The following is a 19,292-nucleotide window of genomic DNA, read 5'->3' on the forward strand; positions in this document are numbered from 1 at the left end:
GACTGATAGTAGATCTGGTCCGACTTATGCTGAAAACATAATCTACATGTTAGCAAAGTAGTACTTTTATTGTATTAAACTACCCAAAAGTAAGTTGTATTTTCCAGTACAATTTCATGTACAGAATCTGATACCTTGTCAATGGTGGGGGCATTAGGGGACCCTTGAGGGATTTCTAAAGAAAGAAAACTGAGCCCAAAGCTCCACTGTCATGCTCAAGGACCCTGACAACATCTAATTCCAGATGTATGGGTCCTGATACTTGGTGCCTGCTGTATTCCAGCTTTAAACAATTTCTCTATATTTTTCAGATCCCGTGTGTAGGCTGATTGCTTTTGAAAACAGGCAGTGATTTGTAGTTTTGAAGATAATATTGTGTGTTCACTGTAGCAGTTAAACATGACCAGTCATGTTTGTTACGCTCCATTTTGTAAATAGAGAATGTAATGTTGAAAAATTCAACCAATAGCTTCAATTTATCACCTCGAACGTCGATATACACCAATCAGCCAAAACATTAAAACCGCAGACAGATGAAGTGAGTAACATTGTTTATCTCATTGCAATGACAGCTGTCAAGGGGTGGGATATATTATGCAACAAGTGAACAGTCAGTTCTTGAATTTGATGTTTTGGAAGCAGGAAAAATGGGCGCATGGGAAACAAAGGCTAGTTCGTCTGGTCCGATCCCACAGAAAAGCTACTGTAGCACAAATTGCTGAAAACCTTAATGATAGCCATGATAGAAAGGTATCAGAAAACACAGTGCATCTCAGCTTTCTGCATATGGGGCTGCATAGCTGCAGACCGGTCAGAGTACCCCTGCTGACCCCTTTCCACTGCCAAAAGCACCTACAATGGGCACATGAGCATCAGAACTCGACCATAGAGCACCTGAAGGTGGCCTGGTCTGATAAATCACATCTTCTTTTAGATCATATGGTACCGATCAGATGGTATTCCCTGATGGCAGTGACCCTAGTACACTGCAGAAATTGTTCAGGAATGGTTTGAAGATCATTACAAAGAGTTCAAAGTGCTGACTTGGCCACCAAATTCCCCAGATCTCAATCTGACCGAGCATCTCTGGGATGTGCTGGAAAAACAAATCCAATCCATGGAGGCCCCACCTTGCAACTTACAGGACTTAAAGGATCTGCTCCTAATGTCTTGGTGCCATGTACCACAGGACACCTTCAGAGGTCATGCGGAGTCCATGCTTCAACAGGTCAAAGCTGTTTTGGTGGCATGAGGGGGACCTACACAATATTAGGCAGGTGGTTTTAATGTTTTACCTGATCTGTATATGGGTCATATCATTAAGAGAAAGAAAACAACCATTCTTAAAGAGAAAAAAGCAGGAAAGCCTTACCTCTTGTATATTAGTGGCTAAACTTCAATGCCTTTTAGCCATCTACATTATTCTACACTTCCAGCAAAAACACAACATTATGTTTATGCATTGGGTATAGCTTTTCTCTAAAGCCACAGTGCCGTGAAAAAGTATTTGCCCCCTTCCTGATTTTTTTATTTTTTGCATATTTGTCACAGTTAAATGATTGAGATCATCAAACAAATTTTAGTATTACACAAAGATAACCCGAGTAATTACAAAATGCGGTTTTCAAATGATAATTTCATTTATTAAGGGAAAAAAGCTGTCCAAACCTACCTGGCCCTATGTGAAAATGTAATTTCAGGCTTCAAAAAAGGATAAATCCTTTTCATTAGAACCTGATCAGTAAACCTAGCTCTAGCTGCAGTCTATCCTTTTGTCATTTCACAAGAACCATGAGAGCAGAGGATGATATGATCTTTGGGATGAGAGGAGCAGAAAACAGACTGGCTCCCCTGGTGCAGGGAGAGCAGAGAACAGTGTGTTCTCTAGGTTAGAAGGAGCATAGAACAGGGTGTCCTGCGCACTGGGGGAACACATTGGGGGAGCCCCCTAGGTCAAATACAGCACAGGACAGTATGTTCTTGATGTCAGAAAGACCACATGGAGTGAGGTAGCCTCATGGGGAATGAGCGCAAAGGACAGGGTAGTCTCTGAGTCAGAGACAGCATAGGACAGGGTGGCTACAGGAACACAGGCTGAGGTGACCTCAGGGTCATGGACAACAAAGGACAAGGAAGTCACTGGGTAGGATGAGCATAGCCTGAGGTGACCTTCTGGTCATCGACAACACAGAGACCGGGGGATACGCTCTAGATTTTGCAGTCTACACGAATGGCAGGCAAGGCATAAGAGAGGCATCAGTTATCCTAGCTTCTCACTAGGCCCTGCTCACTGCTTTTGAATGTGCCTCAGTAATTTTGTTCAATAATACAATATTTTTTGATCCCTGGGAGCCAATTTCCTGCTAATTTATAAAATGTGGTGACACACTTCCGCCACCTCTTGAGAGAAGACCACCCCTAGACTGCAGTTGGACACATCTATTTGCTGGTTAAAAGGGAGAGAGGAGCCAAGAGGTGCTAATACAGACAAATACAGGCTAATACAGTGTTGCTTTAAGAACCCGAAAAGCAGCCGGGCACCCCTCTGTCCACTGGACTGGATCTGGAGCCCCTTACTGGGTGAGATCCGATGGGGGGCCATGAGACTGGAAAACCCTGGGATAAACAGGCATACTTTGCTGGGACAGCTGTGAGGCCCACTTCCAACAGGGACTGTAGGACCACCCAAGCCAGGCGCCATGGCCAGTCCAGACTATAAATGATGACATTGTCAATATAGGCTAAGGCATAACTGGCATGGGGCCTAAAGACTTTGTCTCTGAGTTGTTGGAAGGTGGCTGGAGCCTCATGTAATCCAAATGGTAGCGTGACAAATTGGTGCAAACCAAAAGGAGTTGAGAAAGCTGAGATTTCCTAGAACTGTGTAGACAAGGGAATCTGCCAGTGGTCGTTGGTCAAATCCAGTTTTGAATAGAAGCAGTCCTTCCACCCGAGGCATGGGATACACATCAAACTTCCTGACTGCATTAGCTTTTTGGTAATCCACAGAAATGTAAACAAAGCTGTCCAGTTTTGGAACCAACACAATTAGCTACTCTGGTCACTGTGAGACTCCTCAATGATCCCCATTTGCAGCATTTTGTCAAACTATTCTTGAATCACATTGTGCTTGCGAACTCATCTCACATGGGTTCTCTAGTAGCAAGTAAGGTGTCTGCCACCCTGTGCCAGTGTTTAAGGAGGATAAGGTGATGAATTTGCAGAGTGTTTATGAAATACCACTGCCTATAAATACTTACAGTTGTGACATTTTATTGTAGCCAAAAAAAAGAGAATACACTAAAAATTTGGGAAAAAAATGCCTCTCATCAAAAATGTACAATCTTTCCATTATCTCCTATTTTAACAAGCATTGGTAGTTGTTCTTGTGATGCACTAAAGGAGATGTATTAGCATAACCTTTACTTGTCTTTCAGTGAGAGTGAATGATTTTGAATATGTGCTACAGCTTTGCTTTTCTTCCCCTTTCTCAGCATTTGTGAGCAAAGGTCTAATTTCATTCACAGAATATCTGTACTCCACTGAGTCTTTATGGGATATTTTATGGGATATGCCATCTGTGTTTTTTAATATAAGGCTACTTCTAACACTGGTATATTTATTCTTGGACTTTGATGGGATACAAGCTTACTGTAGCAGGGTTTGTTTAACTATTTAGAAGATCTATTAAAAAAATTTTTGTCCCCCTCTATATTACTGAATTCTGTTCTCCATAAACTTCTGAAATGGAGGTTGATTCCTCATACATTTTACCAGGACATGCACTTAATTATTATGATCAATATCAGAAGCTCTCTCTGCCAATATGTCGTTCACTCAATTGTTTAACTTTCTTCTGGAACAAAAATGAACAATTCTGGAATGTCTGAACACCCTTTTGAAACCTTTTCCACAGTCCTACATGAATAAATATTCTAACCTTTTCCTTGTATTGATTTGTGTGTATTATTTGCACAGGATCATTTTTTATAAATTAAGAAGAAAGTTAGGGCTTAGAATGGCCAGGGGGAACTCTCCTGTGTTCAGGGACTGCTTTGTACTGTCTGGGGTGTCTTTGTCAAGACTGTTGTTGAAAACACACGTATGTGGCCAATAAAGAGCAGTTTCCTGAATCCCTGAGCCTGTCTGTAGTAGCTCCATGGGGTGATGCTACAGTGATAATGTGGTAAAAGTATACTGTGTGCAACTTTCTTGTCTTTCCTGAGCACTGATGGAAATTAGTAATAATAAAATTCTGAGTATATCTGCCTTTTACAGACAGTCTTGAATCCTGTTTATGCCAGCTATGTGTTTGCACTTATGGTCTATATTGACAGTGAAAAGTAAAACTGAAAAACACAGATTGATCTAGGGATAAACTAAATTACAGAGCTCAAAATACAATGCAATTCTAATATTACTATTTATTTAACATTTATTTATTTATTGTCGTCTAGAACACATAAACAGTGAACACTTTATTTAGCTGATGCATGTTCTGAAAGCAGGTTACAGAAATTTTTTTTCAGTGTCTATAACCATATGTTCCAAACACACAGTACAAGGTCAAAGGGGGAGGGGACACACCCATGATGGGATAAGTCCACCACAAGGCAGCCCAAGCTGGGCTCAAACCCCATACCCGCCACACAGCAGGCACACGCCAAATCTGGAGTGCCCTGCACCCTCTGCAGCTTCCAGCGATTTACCCATTTGTACAGTTGGGTTATTTTTTGTGTATGAATTTAGGGGTACTATTACCAGAGGTAAGATTCAAACCTGCTTCTACCAAGTGCAAGACAGCAGCTCTTACCACTACACTACCTGCTGTCCTAATGAAAAAAATAAATACTGACAGATAATTATGCTCTGAATTATCTATTGTGCAATTCAAGTATCAGCTTGGAATTTCCTAGGTTCTATTTTATACAAATATATGCAAATTAATACAATACAATGACATAAATTCACACAATACGAATTATAAAAACAGCAAGTCAAACTCTGAATATAGTGAAGTCCCCGAGTCCTCCACAACTAACTTTCCCCAAAATAAAATTGTCTTAGGCATGTCTCATTTTTAAATTGGACCAAGTTCTGTAGATGTCCAGACAAGCAGCTTTGTACACCTGTTCAATAAGTTTGGGAATAAAGCAATACAAAGTCAAGTGATGCACAATTGCTACTGATATGGAATTAAAATAAAATCGTGTTTATATTTGATATGTATGATTTGCATATGTTTTCCACATTTAAAATAGCTTTTTGGATGTTAAACCTTTATGTGTTTTTTCAAGTCACAGTTTAATCCCTATACAAATCTTTTAGAAAATTGAACCTAGAGTGCTATATGTTGTATTGATTAGAAATTCTTAAAAAAGTCTGAAATCTTTATCACAGTTTTTCTTGCATTTGAACACCAGTGTAAATATTTTTATGAAAAGGGCACAGAAAATGTTACTGTGTGTAGATCTTTTTATACATTGCACTGATACATGTGAATTTGTTTTTGTCATAATTATTTTTGACAGTAATTACCATTTATTCACCAAGGTTATTTACACTGCTAGATACACTACTGTACTGGCTCACACACCTGCTGCCCTTTCGAAACCAGGCACTCAATTACATACCCACCCACACAAGGGCAAATGACGCAAGTGATACACTGAAACGCCACAATTTTTTGATGTGCTTAGAACCTAGGGCATGATGATGAGCTGTTTTTGCATTATTTCAGACTGAAACTTTGCTGACAGAGAGAAACACTATCACAAAACATCTGATGCCTAAGGTTGGGGTGTCTTTTGGGATCTTCAAGAAAGATCTCAGAAAGGCAAGACAAATTTTCAACTATAAAAAGGCAAAAACAAGGGGAGCCTCTGCAGCTCCTGAAAACACCCAGCATCAATACAGCATTTGTTTTTTGTACCTGGTCTCCACACAGACAAGTAGCCACTGAATATGAACTTAGGTTCAAAGTCCGCATCAGTAAAATATTTTAAGTACATAACAAATGCATTCTACCTTATTAACTATTCCATCCATCCAATTTCAGTAACTGCTTGTCCTGAGCAGGGTCACAATGAATCAGCTTATTCCTAAACCATTGGCTGGGGGATACTCCTTGAATGGGACACCAATCCATGACAGGGTATTAATAATTAACCACACACATACACACTGGCTGAAACTGCTTGTCCCAAGCAGGGTCACAGCAAACCAGAGTCTAACCTGGCAACACAAGGCGTAAGGCTGGAGGGGGAGGGGACACACCCAGGATGGGACGCCAGTCCATCGCAGGGCACCCCAAGCAGGACTCGAACACAAGACCTGCCAGAGAGCGGGACCTGGCCGAACCTGCTGTGCAACTGTTTATATAGATAGATAGATAGATAGATAGATAGATAGATAGATAGTCTAAGAACTTTATTTATCCATAAGGAAATAGTACTATTATGTAAATTAATAACTTTCGGCTTGATGTACATAAAAATGACATCACAGCCAAGGCTTTTGGAAAACAGTCAGCGATCTGGATTCCACCAGGAAGAGGTGTCGGGAAGTCCTGGTGAATGACATAAGTCCAAAAGGTGAGGTCAGTTGTAGCTGCAAATACAGGGAGAGGGGAAGGCTCAGCTGGCATGCCATAAAAGACACAGAGCTCATTTATTAGTGATAGGGATGTCCCAGTACCATTCCATACTCTAGAGGACAATTTATTGCAATTTTTAAAAAAGATGAGTGGTCTTTTCTGGATTTTATACTCACACCCTAAATGTACAAGGTAACGTTTTTTTTTGATTGTGCTCAAAAGCTAATGAATGTGACATGATGGGGAAATGAAGAGAACAGAAAGCTGTTCTCATTGGAAGGTCCGTAAAGCTAATGAAATGAATTGTTTCTATCAACAATCGGCAGCCTCAGGAAGGCGCTCGAACAAACAACTTAATTCTCCTCTGGTGTTAAAGTGTTTCTTATAGCATCCGTCAGATCTCTACTTTCATGATCTCCAAATGTGCAACAACAGGAGTCTTCAGAAAAGGGATTAAGGGAGTGATAGCCCCTTTCAATTCCTACTTGCCATGCCTTGAGGCAGCTAGTAGTATGCAAGGTTAAACATCAACAAGGTTATTTTCAAAGGTGGTGATATAGGGCTTGCTCCTGCTTGTGATGTCCATGGAAGCCACTGTTTAACCATGCAACTGGTCTGAAAATATATCACAATGCCAGTAGAATATTGCAGTCATTGTCCCCCTTCAGAAGTGAAAAAGACTGGTGTGCAAACCCATTTCTTTGTCACTTCCCATTTATCTGAAAAGAACCATTATTTAAAGTTTATGACAAGTATAAAGTGATAACAGCATAAAACATCCACATGATCTGGATGGCATGCAAGTGTTTGGAATGAAATCTCAAGTTTTCTCAGAGACGGGAAGTAGTTTGACTTCTCCTGATCCAAATTAGGTCTAGTTAAACAGAATCGATAATGCCTCTTCATCAAAGGAAGACGTTATTATTGCAATTACTGCTGAGGGAATCTCCAAGGTCAAGTAACTGACAGAAGAGCTGCAGAGGAATTTTGCTCATTGGTTGTGCCCGTGTTGTCATCATCCTTCTCCTACCCAAAGTTCTGAAGGAAGGCAGTGGCCTGGAAGGTTACTATGTCAAAGTTCAAGTTCCTCTCCTGGATCTGGGACAAAACATGGAAGCCCCTGTTGTCCTGGCCGGACTCTAAGGGACTGTAGACAGCCAATATGTGTACCACGCTATGTCGGGTTCTTGTTGCGGTCTCTGGAGTTGTGTTAACCAGTGCTGTCAAGAATGAGTTTGTCAGTTGGCATCAAATCCAGAAGAGCATCCAAGTCAAAGTCTCCTTTCACAAGACCCGGTTCCTCTTGCTCATCAGTGCGTAACAATGGGAGCTGCAGTAACGGGGACTGTCTACATTCATTCATATCATCTTGTGGCTACATCTTTTCCCCAAACTGGGTGCGATCCTCTTGACACCAGATGAATTGTGTTTCTGATCCACGTCCCCCTGAATTAGACATTAGTAGAGTGCATATCGGTGAGCTGCATCAGTGTAAGGCTGTCTGCAAGCACTGTACAGTGGATAAATTAGTATAATAATGGACCAGGTATCTGTCAGGTGCAAACTATACCACATGGTCCTTTCTGTCAATCTGTCTTTGTTTTCATTCTCCCCATTTTATATTAACAAGTTTAAGGGTAATGGCTGAGTTAGAAGAGAGATCGAAACTCTATGCAGTTAATACCCACATACCTGGCAGGTAGGGTCCACAGTTGTCTGCAGAGGCCAGGTGGGGTTCACTTGACCGGTGCCATCCAAGTTGAGCTCCCTGGTCAGTGCTGAGTCCAGCAGAATATTACACTCATTGTCCCCCTTTAGGAGAGGAAACAAACTGGTGTGCACATTTCGCTAACATAACTGATATTAAAATAAAATATATTTGAAACATTATTATTATTATTGTGTGTGAGTGACAGAGAGTGTGTTCCACTGATGTATAGATGAGTGACCCATTTTATATAGTGTATCTAGCAGTGTAAGTCACCTTGGTGAATAAGGTGTGTGGACTGGTAACACTACATAGAGTTCATTGGAAGTCGCTTTGGAGAAAAGCATCTGCTAAATAAATAAAAAAGATATATAATATTAATAATAACTTTTAGCAGTAATTATAGATGCAATAAAGATACTATTTCCTAAATTTTCATAATTTATTGATCTACTGGGGACAGCTGGGGCTTAATAGGGGACAGATTGGGCTTAATAGGGGACAGCTGGTAGTGTAGTGGTTAGAGCTATTGCCTTTGGACCCCAAAGGTTACAGGCTCAATCCCCACTTCTGGCTGTAGTACCCTTGAGCAAGGTATTTACCCTAAAATTGCTCCAGTAGAATTACCTGGCTGTATAAATGGGTAAATAATTGTAAGCATGTAATAATTGTGACCTTAACGTTGTAAGTTGCTTTAGAGAAAAGCATCAGATAAATGTATTGAAAGTAAAAAATGATTCTATGTGTCTGTGATTAATCAAGTGTAACAGTATAGCCTGCTGCTATGGCAGCTTCCATCTTGTCTTGTAATTCAACTTTATTGTTATTTCTATTGTGTTTCACATTGTTTTTTATTGTGATTTACTTGCAAAAAGGTTTAAATGGCCTAAGGCAAATTCAAGGCCAAGTTCAGAGTTTAAAGGTAAATCTTGAGGTTTTGGAAAGAATTAAGTGAGGTCAGAGAAGTAAGGGCATTGCAATAGGTCTTGCCATCATATGAGGGGAAAGTGTAGTGCCAGTGAGTGGACTTAGTATCCACTAACTTGCCAGATGGGACTCTGTTGGTCAGTGCCATCCAGATTGAGCTCTCCAGTCTGTACCGAATCCAGCAGGGCATCCCAGTCAATGCCCACCTTCATAAGGAAAAAAATGTGCAATGAGTTTATATCTGCCACAATTAATCTTAAAAACAACACTGGTATATACATTTTTATTTTAACCAGTATTACAGTAATAATGTTTATTATTGCTTCCTTATTTTTAAAAATAGTGAAGAACTTTTCTCCAGGTATCAGGAACATTATAGACTCAAAAGTTACATCATGCTGTTTACTGATTGTCTTATATCCTCTGCTTATGCCAGACGTGTGTTATCAGGGCCACGGCTTTGCAGCGTTATCATTTATTTATATACACATACAGAAACTGCTTGTCCCAAGCTGGGTCGTAGTGAACCAGAGCCTAACCCAGCAACACAGGGTACAAGGCCAAAGGGGGAGGGGACACACCCAGGACAGGATGCCAATCTGTCACAAGGCACCCCAAGCAGGACTTGAACCCCAGACCCACCAGAGAGCAGGACCTGGCCAAACCCCTTGCGCCACCGCACCCCCCTCATTTATTTTTATAAATTTATAAATTTTCTCATAAGAAACTTACAAAGTTATGCTTGTATAAACTGAACCTTCAGATAACAGGGTCCAGAACAGCAAAAAATCTCATTCACTCATGACACTATATATGCTTTTTTATGGGATTGTTATTCAGTACACAGTTAGACAGTCATTTTACACCCTTAGTGAGTATTTTATTCTGTACAACATCTTATTTTGAGACGTTTTGGAATAGGGATACACACTTGGTGTCTTGAACCCATATGGTTCTTGCCCCTCAGTGGTGTTATTCAAGCTGTTTTCCCTCAGTTTATAACAAAACCAACTATATTTACTTCCTACTTTGTATCACATGGACAATTTAAACCAAATCCCTGATGACAACCACTGATTAATGCAAATATAAATCACAACTTAAATAGCAGATTCAATACTGTTATTGCTATAAATTTATTTCGCTGTCAACTTTCTCCAAATAGGCTTACACTGTTGAACAACTTACAATAATTTACCCATTTACACAGCAGTATCATTTTTAGGGGAACAGTTCAGGTTAAATACTTTACATGCTAAGGGTACTACAGCAGGAGCAGGGTTTGAACCACTGATGTTTGAGCAATTACAAAATTAAACCATGACCACAGTGGTAATCTGGAGAGTTGGGATCTCTCCCAGTCGGTTGGTTAAGTTTGGGCTGACTGAGAAATGGAGTTGCCAGTTTTCATTTTTGTCCTCCTTGCCTCTCTTTCTTTGACACACACATATGCATACAAGCTGCTGCCTAAATTGATCATGCTGCCAGGTATACATTTGCAGTGATTTATAGTAGTATGGAACAGCTCCTTGCATTTTGGTATAGCCCAGCCTAAATTGCAATTGCTCAGTTATGATCACGTGGTGACTGTACACTATCAGACTTTCACATGTTGAGGAAGGGTTTTCCACGTGGAGAACATGATGGGAAAATAGAGAGGAATGGCGGCAACAAGATAATGTGGGTGCAGAAAAAGAGAAAATTAAAAGGAAAACTCATTGGAGGAAAATACATTAAAGTGCTGCAAAATAATGCATATATATCAAGATAAAAAAGCACTCGGGAGACAGGTGACACACTGTAAAATATAAGTGCAACTTGTGCTTACTGTGCTAGTTGTATAATTCAATGGTATGGCAGCAAGCAGAAATTAATTCTACAGCAGTTGTATGATGATGATCATCTATGGATTATCTGGATTCATTTTTTAGGGGAAAAATTCCACAAGGCATTTTAAGAAAAAAAATATCTCCGTAATCATATGGTGGCGTTTTCTTCTATTCTTTTTAGCCACAGAGAGTGGGAAACAGTGATCTGTACTGTACCATATAAGAAAGACATAGGATAAAGCTACTTGGTACATTAGTAGCCGCAGGATATTAAATTATAGAATCATAAAATGACAGGAACTCTTTTGGTGTACACAGTGCCATTAAAAGTACAAATAACAAATTATGCAAACTGTATCGCATGGTCCCTTCTGTCAGTCCATCCATTTTTGTTATAAAAGCTCTGATTAAAACATGCAAAGGGCTTGTGTGATTCATTACATATGGATGAAAAGCCCCAGCTTGTACATACACCCCATATCCACTCACCTGCCAGCTGGGGTCTGCAGCACCCAGAAAGGTTTCAATATCAGCGTCCCAGATTTCTTCCAGTGTTTCGGAAAAAATGTGGACACTCTCACTATCCCTGCCAGCTTCCAAGGGACTCTGCTGCTGCAGACAGCTGATGTGTGTGCCATGCACTGTCAGGTCCCGATCGTGCCCTGTAGGGCTCAGTTGGATGGTGCTGTCTAGGCTCAGCTCCCCAGTGGAGTCCAGTAGGGCATCCCAATCATTCTTCAGATCAGAAACAAACTGACATTGTAATGAGGTTTTCTCACACAATTAATTTAAAAATTCAGCACATTTATACAGTGGATGTTAGTAGTGAGTAGTGATTATCATCGAGTAATTTAAGGATCCATACTATGAATCCCTGCTTGTGCTCTGGTGACCTTAAGCAATGATCTTAACCAGAAATGCTCCGGTAAAGAGGACCCTGCTGGATAAATGGCTCATTCATTGTAAAGCTGCAATCTAACGTTATAAGAAAACTTAAATGCAGGATATATAAATTAAAAAAGAATGAATAAATAAATAAATAAATCAAATGAACGCCATTAGGGCTAGAAGTATGTTCATTCTCAAATTTTTGTAAGTCTGACCAATATATCATGATCAATAAGCTTAAGAATACAGGTTGCCCTCAAAAGCTATAATGAATTAGAAATTCTGTGTACATCTTTCAACTGCTTGTCCAGCTCAGGGCTACAGTCTCCAGAGCCTATCCTGGAAACATAGGGTGGGAAGCAGGGTACACCCAAGATACACACACACACACACACAGACTGAAACTGTTCATTCCAAGCAGGGTCGCAGCAAGCCGGTGCCTAACCCGGCAACACAGAGTCAAGGCTGGAGGGGGAAGGGACACACCGAGGACAGGACGCCAGTCCGTCGCAAGGCACCCCAAGCGGGACTCAAACCCCAGACCCACCAGAGTGCATGCACAGGCCATGCACCCCCTTGACACCCAAGACAGTTTACTTTATTACTTTTTATTAACTTGAAACAGTATAAAGTCTACTTTAAAATTACTGAAAAAATATGTATTCACAACGTCCTATCCAATGCCAATTCATCACATGTGCTTGTGCAACGTTTATCTGCTTTCAGTTAACTTTTTTGTATATACAATCAGTAAAAATACAATTATAGACATGTATCTTGCCAGTTTGCAATACAAGTCTGGTCAACTGAAAAAAGTGTTTTCTGCTGATCTTCTTAAGGATCTTTACTTTGAGAAGCATTAAGCCAAGAATATTTAAAACACATGGGGGGTGTGGTGGTGCAGTGGGTTGGACCGGGTCCTGCTCTCTGGTGGATCTGGGGTTTGAGTCCCGCTTGGGGTGCCCTGCGACCGAATGGTGTCCCATCCTGGGTGTGTCCCCTCTCCCTCCAGCCTTATGCCCTGAGATGCTGGTTTAGGCTCTGGTTCCCCATGACCCCATATGGGACAAGTGGTTTAGAAAGTGTGTGTGTGTTTTTAAAACACTTGTCTTATTAGGCCTACAGCAATCATTTCTGGATGCTTTGAGAGTGTCGGGGGAATTCTATTAACACTTAACATTTAGCAAATAAAATAAAGTTTTATTCCGCAGATCATTGAATAGCAGTCTAGCACTCAAGCCAGCACTGGGGAGGCAAGGCTCCCTGAACAAAAACAATCCACTCCTTAAATACAATTAAAGTGGGTGTCAGCTACTAACAACTTCTTATTGGTCAGATCACATGTTTGCACAATGAATTTATGAATTTAGTTATTAAAAAACAAAGCTAACGATTTGCAAAACATAGTGCTTAGGATAACGTCAGGGAATCTTTCTGAGGACAGAAGGAAAACAAAATATCAAAACATGAACATCTTGTATGGGACAGGGACATAGGGTACCAGACAAGATGGAGCCAGACCGTGTTGCAGCAGGGAGGACACAGTGGCCCTGTATACGCTGACCGCTGTGGTCCCTGACAGGCAGCATTAGTAATTGTCTCACAAGAGCAATGCCCACTCACCTGCCAGATAAGGTCCTCAGTGGCCAGGAAGTTCTCGACTTCAATGTCCAACTGGGTCTGGGACAAAATGTGCTCCCCCACAGCATGCCCACTGGCTTCCAGAAGGTTCTGCTGCAAACATTCAATGTGTGTGCTGTGTACCGTCTGGTCCTGGTCATGTTCCAACAAGACAACCCAATCAGTACTCTTTTTCAGATGGCCTAGACCCTCTTGTCTGTCAGTGGACAGCAGCGGGGAATTGCAGTGGCGAGAACTTTTCGATGGCCTCCCTTTCTCCTGGTTTCCTCGCTTCCTCTTGTGGCCACATTTCTTCCCTGACCTGGCTGCAGCTCTCTTGCTGTTAGACCTGTCTCGGTTGTGATCTACCCCTGTGGCCTGTTCAAACTCCTGCCGCAAGTGCTGGGACTCCAAACTGACAGTCAGGTCTCCTTCGACCGAAGAGAGGAACCCCGAGTGGGAAGTGGGTGTTGGCCTTACCCAAGCCTGGAGTGCAGGATTGATCTTCACCGGGGGCAGCCGGTGCTTTTTGTAAGCATCACAAAGCAGCTGATCAGCATATTGGGGGTCAATTGTCCAGAATCCCCGTTTTCCCGGTTCATCCTTCTGCCGTGGGACTTTTATGAAACACTTGTTCACTGAAAGGCTGTGCCGGATTGAGTTCTGTAATGGTTTATTAGAGAAAAACACATTTTTGTGCAATGAGGTTGTACAATTAAAGCATAAATAATGAGGTGGTATAATTAAATTATAAAGTGTATACATGTATATATAGAAATAATAGCATTATTTTACTGCCTCCATATTCATTATTGAAAAGTAAACACAGTGAACTTATTTGTAGACATGAAGTGCAGATATTTGGGAAGCACACATACATTCCAACACAGAATCAGTTTTCTTATTTCTTTGCTACTTTGAATTATCAAGACCACAGTCTTAAAGTATGTTTATCAAAGTACAAGTACACTAAATTTTCGAAAATACCAACTTGGATAAACACTGAGTGATTTAGGACTAACTTCTAGAGAACCTTTCATCATATTTCAAAGCTTGCTTTAACATTATCCCTTCATATGATTTTGCTAGAGCCACAATTACAATGGACCCTTCCAAACAACCTTCCTTGTGGATGTAGAAAGACAGGCAAAAAACTGGAAATAATAATCTGAAACATTCATGAAATATGTTGTCTGAATCTCAAGAACAGGACCACTGATTGGGTAAGGTGAGTATGGCTGTGATGTCTGGTATTACTACACTAATACTTGGCTCGTAATTGTTCTGAAACCTGAGTCAGCCAAGAGGTTTTGAAAAAACCAAGCATAACACTGCCCGTTCTGTAAAATATCACTATGTCCAAATTCAGCAGTGTTCTGCTCCATCTGGCAAGCCAAGAAATCGGCCGGAGGGAAATGTGAGGGTTGAGCCGAGCCCTTCCCTGAATTAGAATCATAAAAGTTCCCAGCAGTGAGCTACACAAGTCTCAGATTGTCCACAAACACTGTAAAATGCCTTAAGGGATTATGATGGACCCTGCCCTGTATCTGCCAGATGTAGAGCGTACCGCATGTAACACAAATGATTATATGTATCTCCAAAAAGAAAAACTAAGAATGTGATTAGGCATCGTGGACATTCTGATGAAGTTTTATACAGCTACTCGTGTGATGAACATTGGTTCATATGGTGGAAAGAAACAAACTAGGTGCACTTAAGTGTCACACGTTTGCATCTATGTGCAATTAAAAGCATCACCTAAATGAATAAATGTAGATGTAGATGTAAATCTATGTCTGTCTTTCTGCTAATGTAATGTACACATTGTACTGGCTATGAGATGTACATCATTTTGGAGAAAAGCATCTACAAAATGAAAAAATGTTACATAACATGTAAATGTAAATGATCATTTCTAACAGTTCACCATTCCTTTCGTTCTCATAATAATATCAACAGTAACAAGCAGAGAACTAACGGCAGCATCACACAATCATGCAGAAAACCCACTGCCAGGGTATGCTCTCAGTAACATTCACCTGCCAAGTGGGGCTTGCGTGGCGGAAGTAGCAAAAGTTGTCCTTAATCCACTCGTAGATACTGGAAAGTGTAAGCTTGGTTTTCTTGCTATCCTGCATGGCCATGCAAATCAGGGTGGCATAAGAATAGGGTGGTCTTATGTGTGGGTTTGTCTTGTAATCAACTTTCTCAGGGCAGTGGCCATAACCAACTAGACCAGGTAGGGAGGAGGAGAGGCCCCTGCAGAAAGCTGCAGATGTGGGAGCACCAGGGATACCCACAGAGGCTGGGACAACTGTCTGCTGGTGCTCACAGAGCTGGTTATGAATCTCAGCAGACAGTGGTGTCACCTGGCCCCCTTCGACATTAATTGAGAACTCCTGGAGCCACCTCAGGCTAGTGAGGCTGTCATCCACGTTGAGCAAGCCATTGCTGCTGGGAGTGAGATCATCATCCTTGAGCCTCATGGAGCTCTCAGACCATACACTGCTCAGAGACATATGGACTCTTCCTTGTCTTCTGATCAGCTCCACAGACTGTCTAGAGATGACATAAAACACAAGTCTGCAGTTAAGATTTTGCGATACGTATCATGTAAAAGTACACAGCCCATTCAGCATGTGCGATCAGAGGGATTAGTGTTCTACAAGTAAAAAGCGACTCTGCTCAGGACAAGCAAATACTGTAATTGGATGCATGGATAATTGCTTTGTTGCACATAGAAATCATACAAAACTGATTAATAAATAAAAGCAAACTAAGCATACTCCTGCTGCTGTATTCCAAGTAGTACCAAAATGAGGAAGGTTAAGTAGATTCACAACCTTGGTTGCATATCAGTAATTCTAATATGCAGTGCCCAGTAAAAATATTAGGGACAACATTCTAAAATTGGATTACCCTTGTTGCATCCACAAGAAATTCACATAAAACAAATTAGACTTGAAAATTAAAGGTCTCCCTTTAATTTCATGATGTTTGGCAGAGTTATCACCAGTTCCCATACTTTGAATCTGAATCTAACTGAGCATTTATTTATTCAAAAACAGACAAAAGATCAAGTCTCGTTGACAAGTAACAACTTTAAAAGACTGCATTTTAAAGCATGTCATAACATCTTAAGTGGAGGAACATGGTCTGCAGATGTCAGATGGAGGCTTGACATAGCATGGGATTTGCAATAAAATATTTTTTTTTTTCATAAATTTAATTTGCTTTGAGTGTCCTAGTCCTTATAGTCACCTAAAATTGGAGGGCCTGAACACAACACCTGCTTTGTTTAACACTGGGAAGAGAACTATGCAGTTCAAGGGTAGCTTGAGACAGCCGATCTCCAGTGGAGTGCGGGCAAGCTTGAGGAATGTGCGGAAGACCAGAGCCAGATGAACAAATTGTGAGGTGGTGGATAGACTAGTAGAAGATTAGAGAGGTACAAAAGTGCCATACCATGTAGAGCTTTATAGAAGTAAGCATGAAGATTTTGACGTCAACTCAAAACTTCACAGGAAGCCAGTGCAGGGAATTCAAAACAGACGTTATGTGGTCTCATGTACAGGACATGGGACTGAACTTGTTTGCCCCAGTGAGGACGGCATAACAGTACACAGATCTAGAGAAGAAGTACAGCCTGTTAATTTGGGACTAACAGTAATGTAGGGTTTTCTTTATAGTTCTTAAACATTTTTCTTGTCATCCACTGCTTGTGTGTTTTTCGGACATGCTTTCCTGAGTCAATTTCTATGTTCTCCAGTTATTAAAATTTTTCTTAACATAATTACACATTGCTGAGATTGCAGGGCCAATACCTTACCAGTTACATTTCTGTCTGTGTGTGATTTGGTATTCATGCTGTTTTTATTGACTAGTTAGAGTGAAAAACTTCAGAAACTGTGTCTCCTTCACAGCTCTTATGTATGTGTGAAATAAATGAAACATAAAACACTTGGGCAGTGAGAAACACCTGTAAAATGGTTTACCGCAATACTTTTGCTCTTCTAAAATGTTGGAGGCTGAAAAAAAAGTGGATAGCAGTAAAACGGTGGTTAAAAGTACATACAGGTAAAAGGATTCTCCTTAACTGTCTCAGGTACATCTTTTGATTTGAAACCCACATTTCCTGAACATACAACTATTACGGAGCAATTTAACAGATGCTACACATATTCCACCAAGAATAATAATATGGAGAACTTATTAAAAAAAGTCCATTCCTCCTCAGTGGCACAATATCAACCACACTCCATACTCCCACCACATCTTTCATTGGAAACCATAACTATTTCTTCCCTTATGGACCACCTCCCAAATATCATTATTTCTAGGTTTACATAGTTTTACTGTTGCAGACATCACATTTACTTTATTAAAAAATATCAATACACTGCAAAGTTTTCCCTTATACTTTTATAGGAATGTCCAATATTTAATATTGTCTGCCAGTGAACTGCACTAATTTACCTGTTTCTTCTTTTCCGATTAATTCCTCGGACTTTCTACAGTACAGATATGACAAGACAGGAGTTCCTAAAGTAACAGTTATGCATTGTCTGTAACTACACAGGGCGCTGCATATGATATGGTTGGATCTGTCATTCTAGAGATATTTTCTTGTGTAAATAAACAATTCGTGACGTTACTTGGTTGTGACGACAGATGCTGCTCGGTACAGCGTCACACACTTGTGTAAGTGGATAGGTTAGATCTGTTTATGTTTCCATGGCAATAAGGAAACGTCCGCTAATGTTTTGGGTTGTAGGTTGCAAGTATTACACGTCATTCCAGGTACTTCACGTCCTAACAGCAGCGCGTAAGACTGAGACACGTGGTTGGAGGGGTCAAAGAATTACAAGTTCAACGAACTTTCCTGAATATCCGTCTGGAGCCCATGTTAGGAAAAAAAAAAAAAAAAAAAAAAAATGTGATACACACATTAACGATCTACACTCGCCCCGTAACTGTAATTTTCCCAACTGCTATAACTTTTCGCAATTTATTTATTTGCTGAAATACTTTTCCTTTAGCTCAAATACTTTTGTAAAGGGAAAAAAAAAAACGCAATTTTGCTCAAAGAAATTGCTGTCAATCTCCGCTGCTTTTAAATTTCCCGCCTTCAGAGCGGGGGGGGGGGGAAGGAGGGCTCTTCCGAGGATTTCATTGGCTGATGTCACCTGTCAATCATTCGTCTGTCTCTCGTTTCCCCGAGTAGCGCACTGTTGTCACAACCTCTATTACCAGATCTACCAGGACACACTAAAATGTAAATTAATAACATCACACCTCTTGTTTATGCGAGACTGAGAGCATCTCGAACGAGGGTGAAAATCCCTGGTCACATTGTGTATATTGACACTATAAAAATGAGTAACAGTAGTATCATTATTAGTCATTTAGCCTTTAGTTATCGGAAGAGATTTATTTACCGCGTTATTTCTTTTTATGTCAGAAGGGTATTTATAATATTAAAGTATGTTGATGAGGGACAGTATTGTAGAAAGCACATATAACACAGTCCTTTAAAAAATGGTTAACACGTTGCGGTGTGGGTCGAATCGTGACCTTGCAGTAGGAAGGTTTTAGGTTCAAAACCCATGCACCTGTAGCAGCCCGGTCCTAACTCTGACGTGGTTCGGTCAAAGTTCTCCAGTTGTACGAATGCTTTAAATAGCTAAGTACCCAAACCTTAAATTGCTAGTCGCTGGAGAGCTGC

General features: G+C 40.6%; 1 protein-coding gene across 2 annotated transcripts; it reads right to left on the minus strand.

Moving 5' to 3' along the window:
• Positions 1-6,290: 6,290 nt before the first annotated feature.
• On the minus strand, positions 6,291-18,158 carry LOC108939117 (forkhead box protein J1-A-like). Of its 2 annotated transcripts, none has more exons than XM_029246178.1 (7): positions 18,044-18,158; positions 15,607-16,126; positions 13,571-14,230; positions 11,549-11,794; positions 9,347-9,436; positions 8,288-8,407; positions 6,291-8,041 (listed from the first exon to the last, which is right to left on the minus strand). In XM_029246178.1, exons 2-7 carry the CDS (start codon positions 16,084-16,086, stop codon positions 7,955-7,957), a joined length of 1,683 nt encoding a protein of 560 aa, XP_029102011.1. In that variant the 5' UTR covers positions 16,087-16,126; positions 18,044-18,158; the 3' UTR covers positions 6,291-7,954. The 2 variants fall into 2 exon arrangements, with proteins under 2 accessions (XP_029102011.1, XP_029102012.1); XM_029246179.1 differs by lacking the exon at positions 18,044-18,158 and adding an exon at positions 17,033-17,728.
• Positions 18,159-19,292: the final 1,134 nt, after the last annotated feature.

Source organism: Scleropages formosus, chromosome 19 (assembly GCF_900964775.1).
Source record: "Scleropages formosus chromosome 19, fSclFor1.1, whole genome shotgun sequence".
Classification (NCBI taxonomy): domain Eukaryota; kingdom Metazoa; phylum Chordata; class Actinopteri; order Osteoglossiformes; family Osteoglossidae; genus Scleropages; species Scleropages formosus.

Excerpts from the sequence above, each read along its gene's own strand:
- LOC108939117 (XM_029246178.1), bottom strand. The coding sequence starts at position 16,086 with ATGTCTCTGAGCAGTGTATGGTCTGAGAGCTCCATGAGGCTCAAGGAT. Across the intron at positions 11,795-13,570 it reads CTGAGGACCTTATCTGGCAG|AATGATTGGGATGCCCTACT; the intron begins GTGAGTGGGCAT and ends TCTGATCTGAAG. Across the intron at positions 8,408-9,346 it reads AACAGAGTCCCATCTGGCAA|GGGGACAATGAGTGTAATAT; the intron begins GTTAGTGGATAC and ends CCTCTCCTAAAG.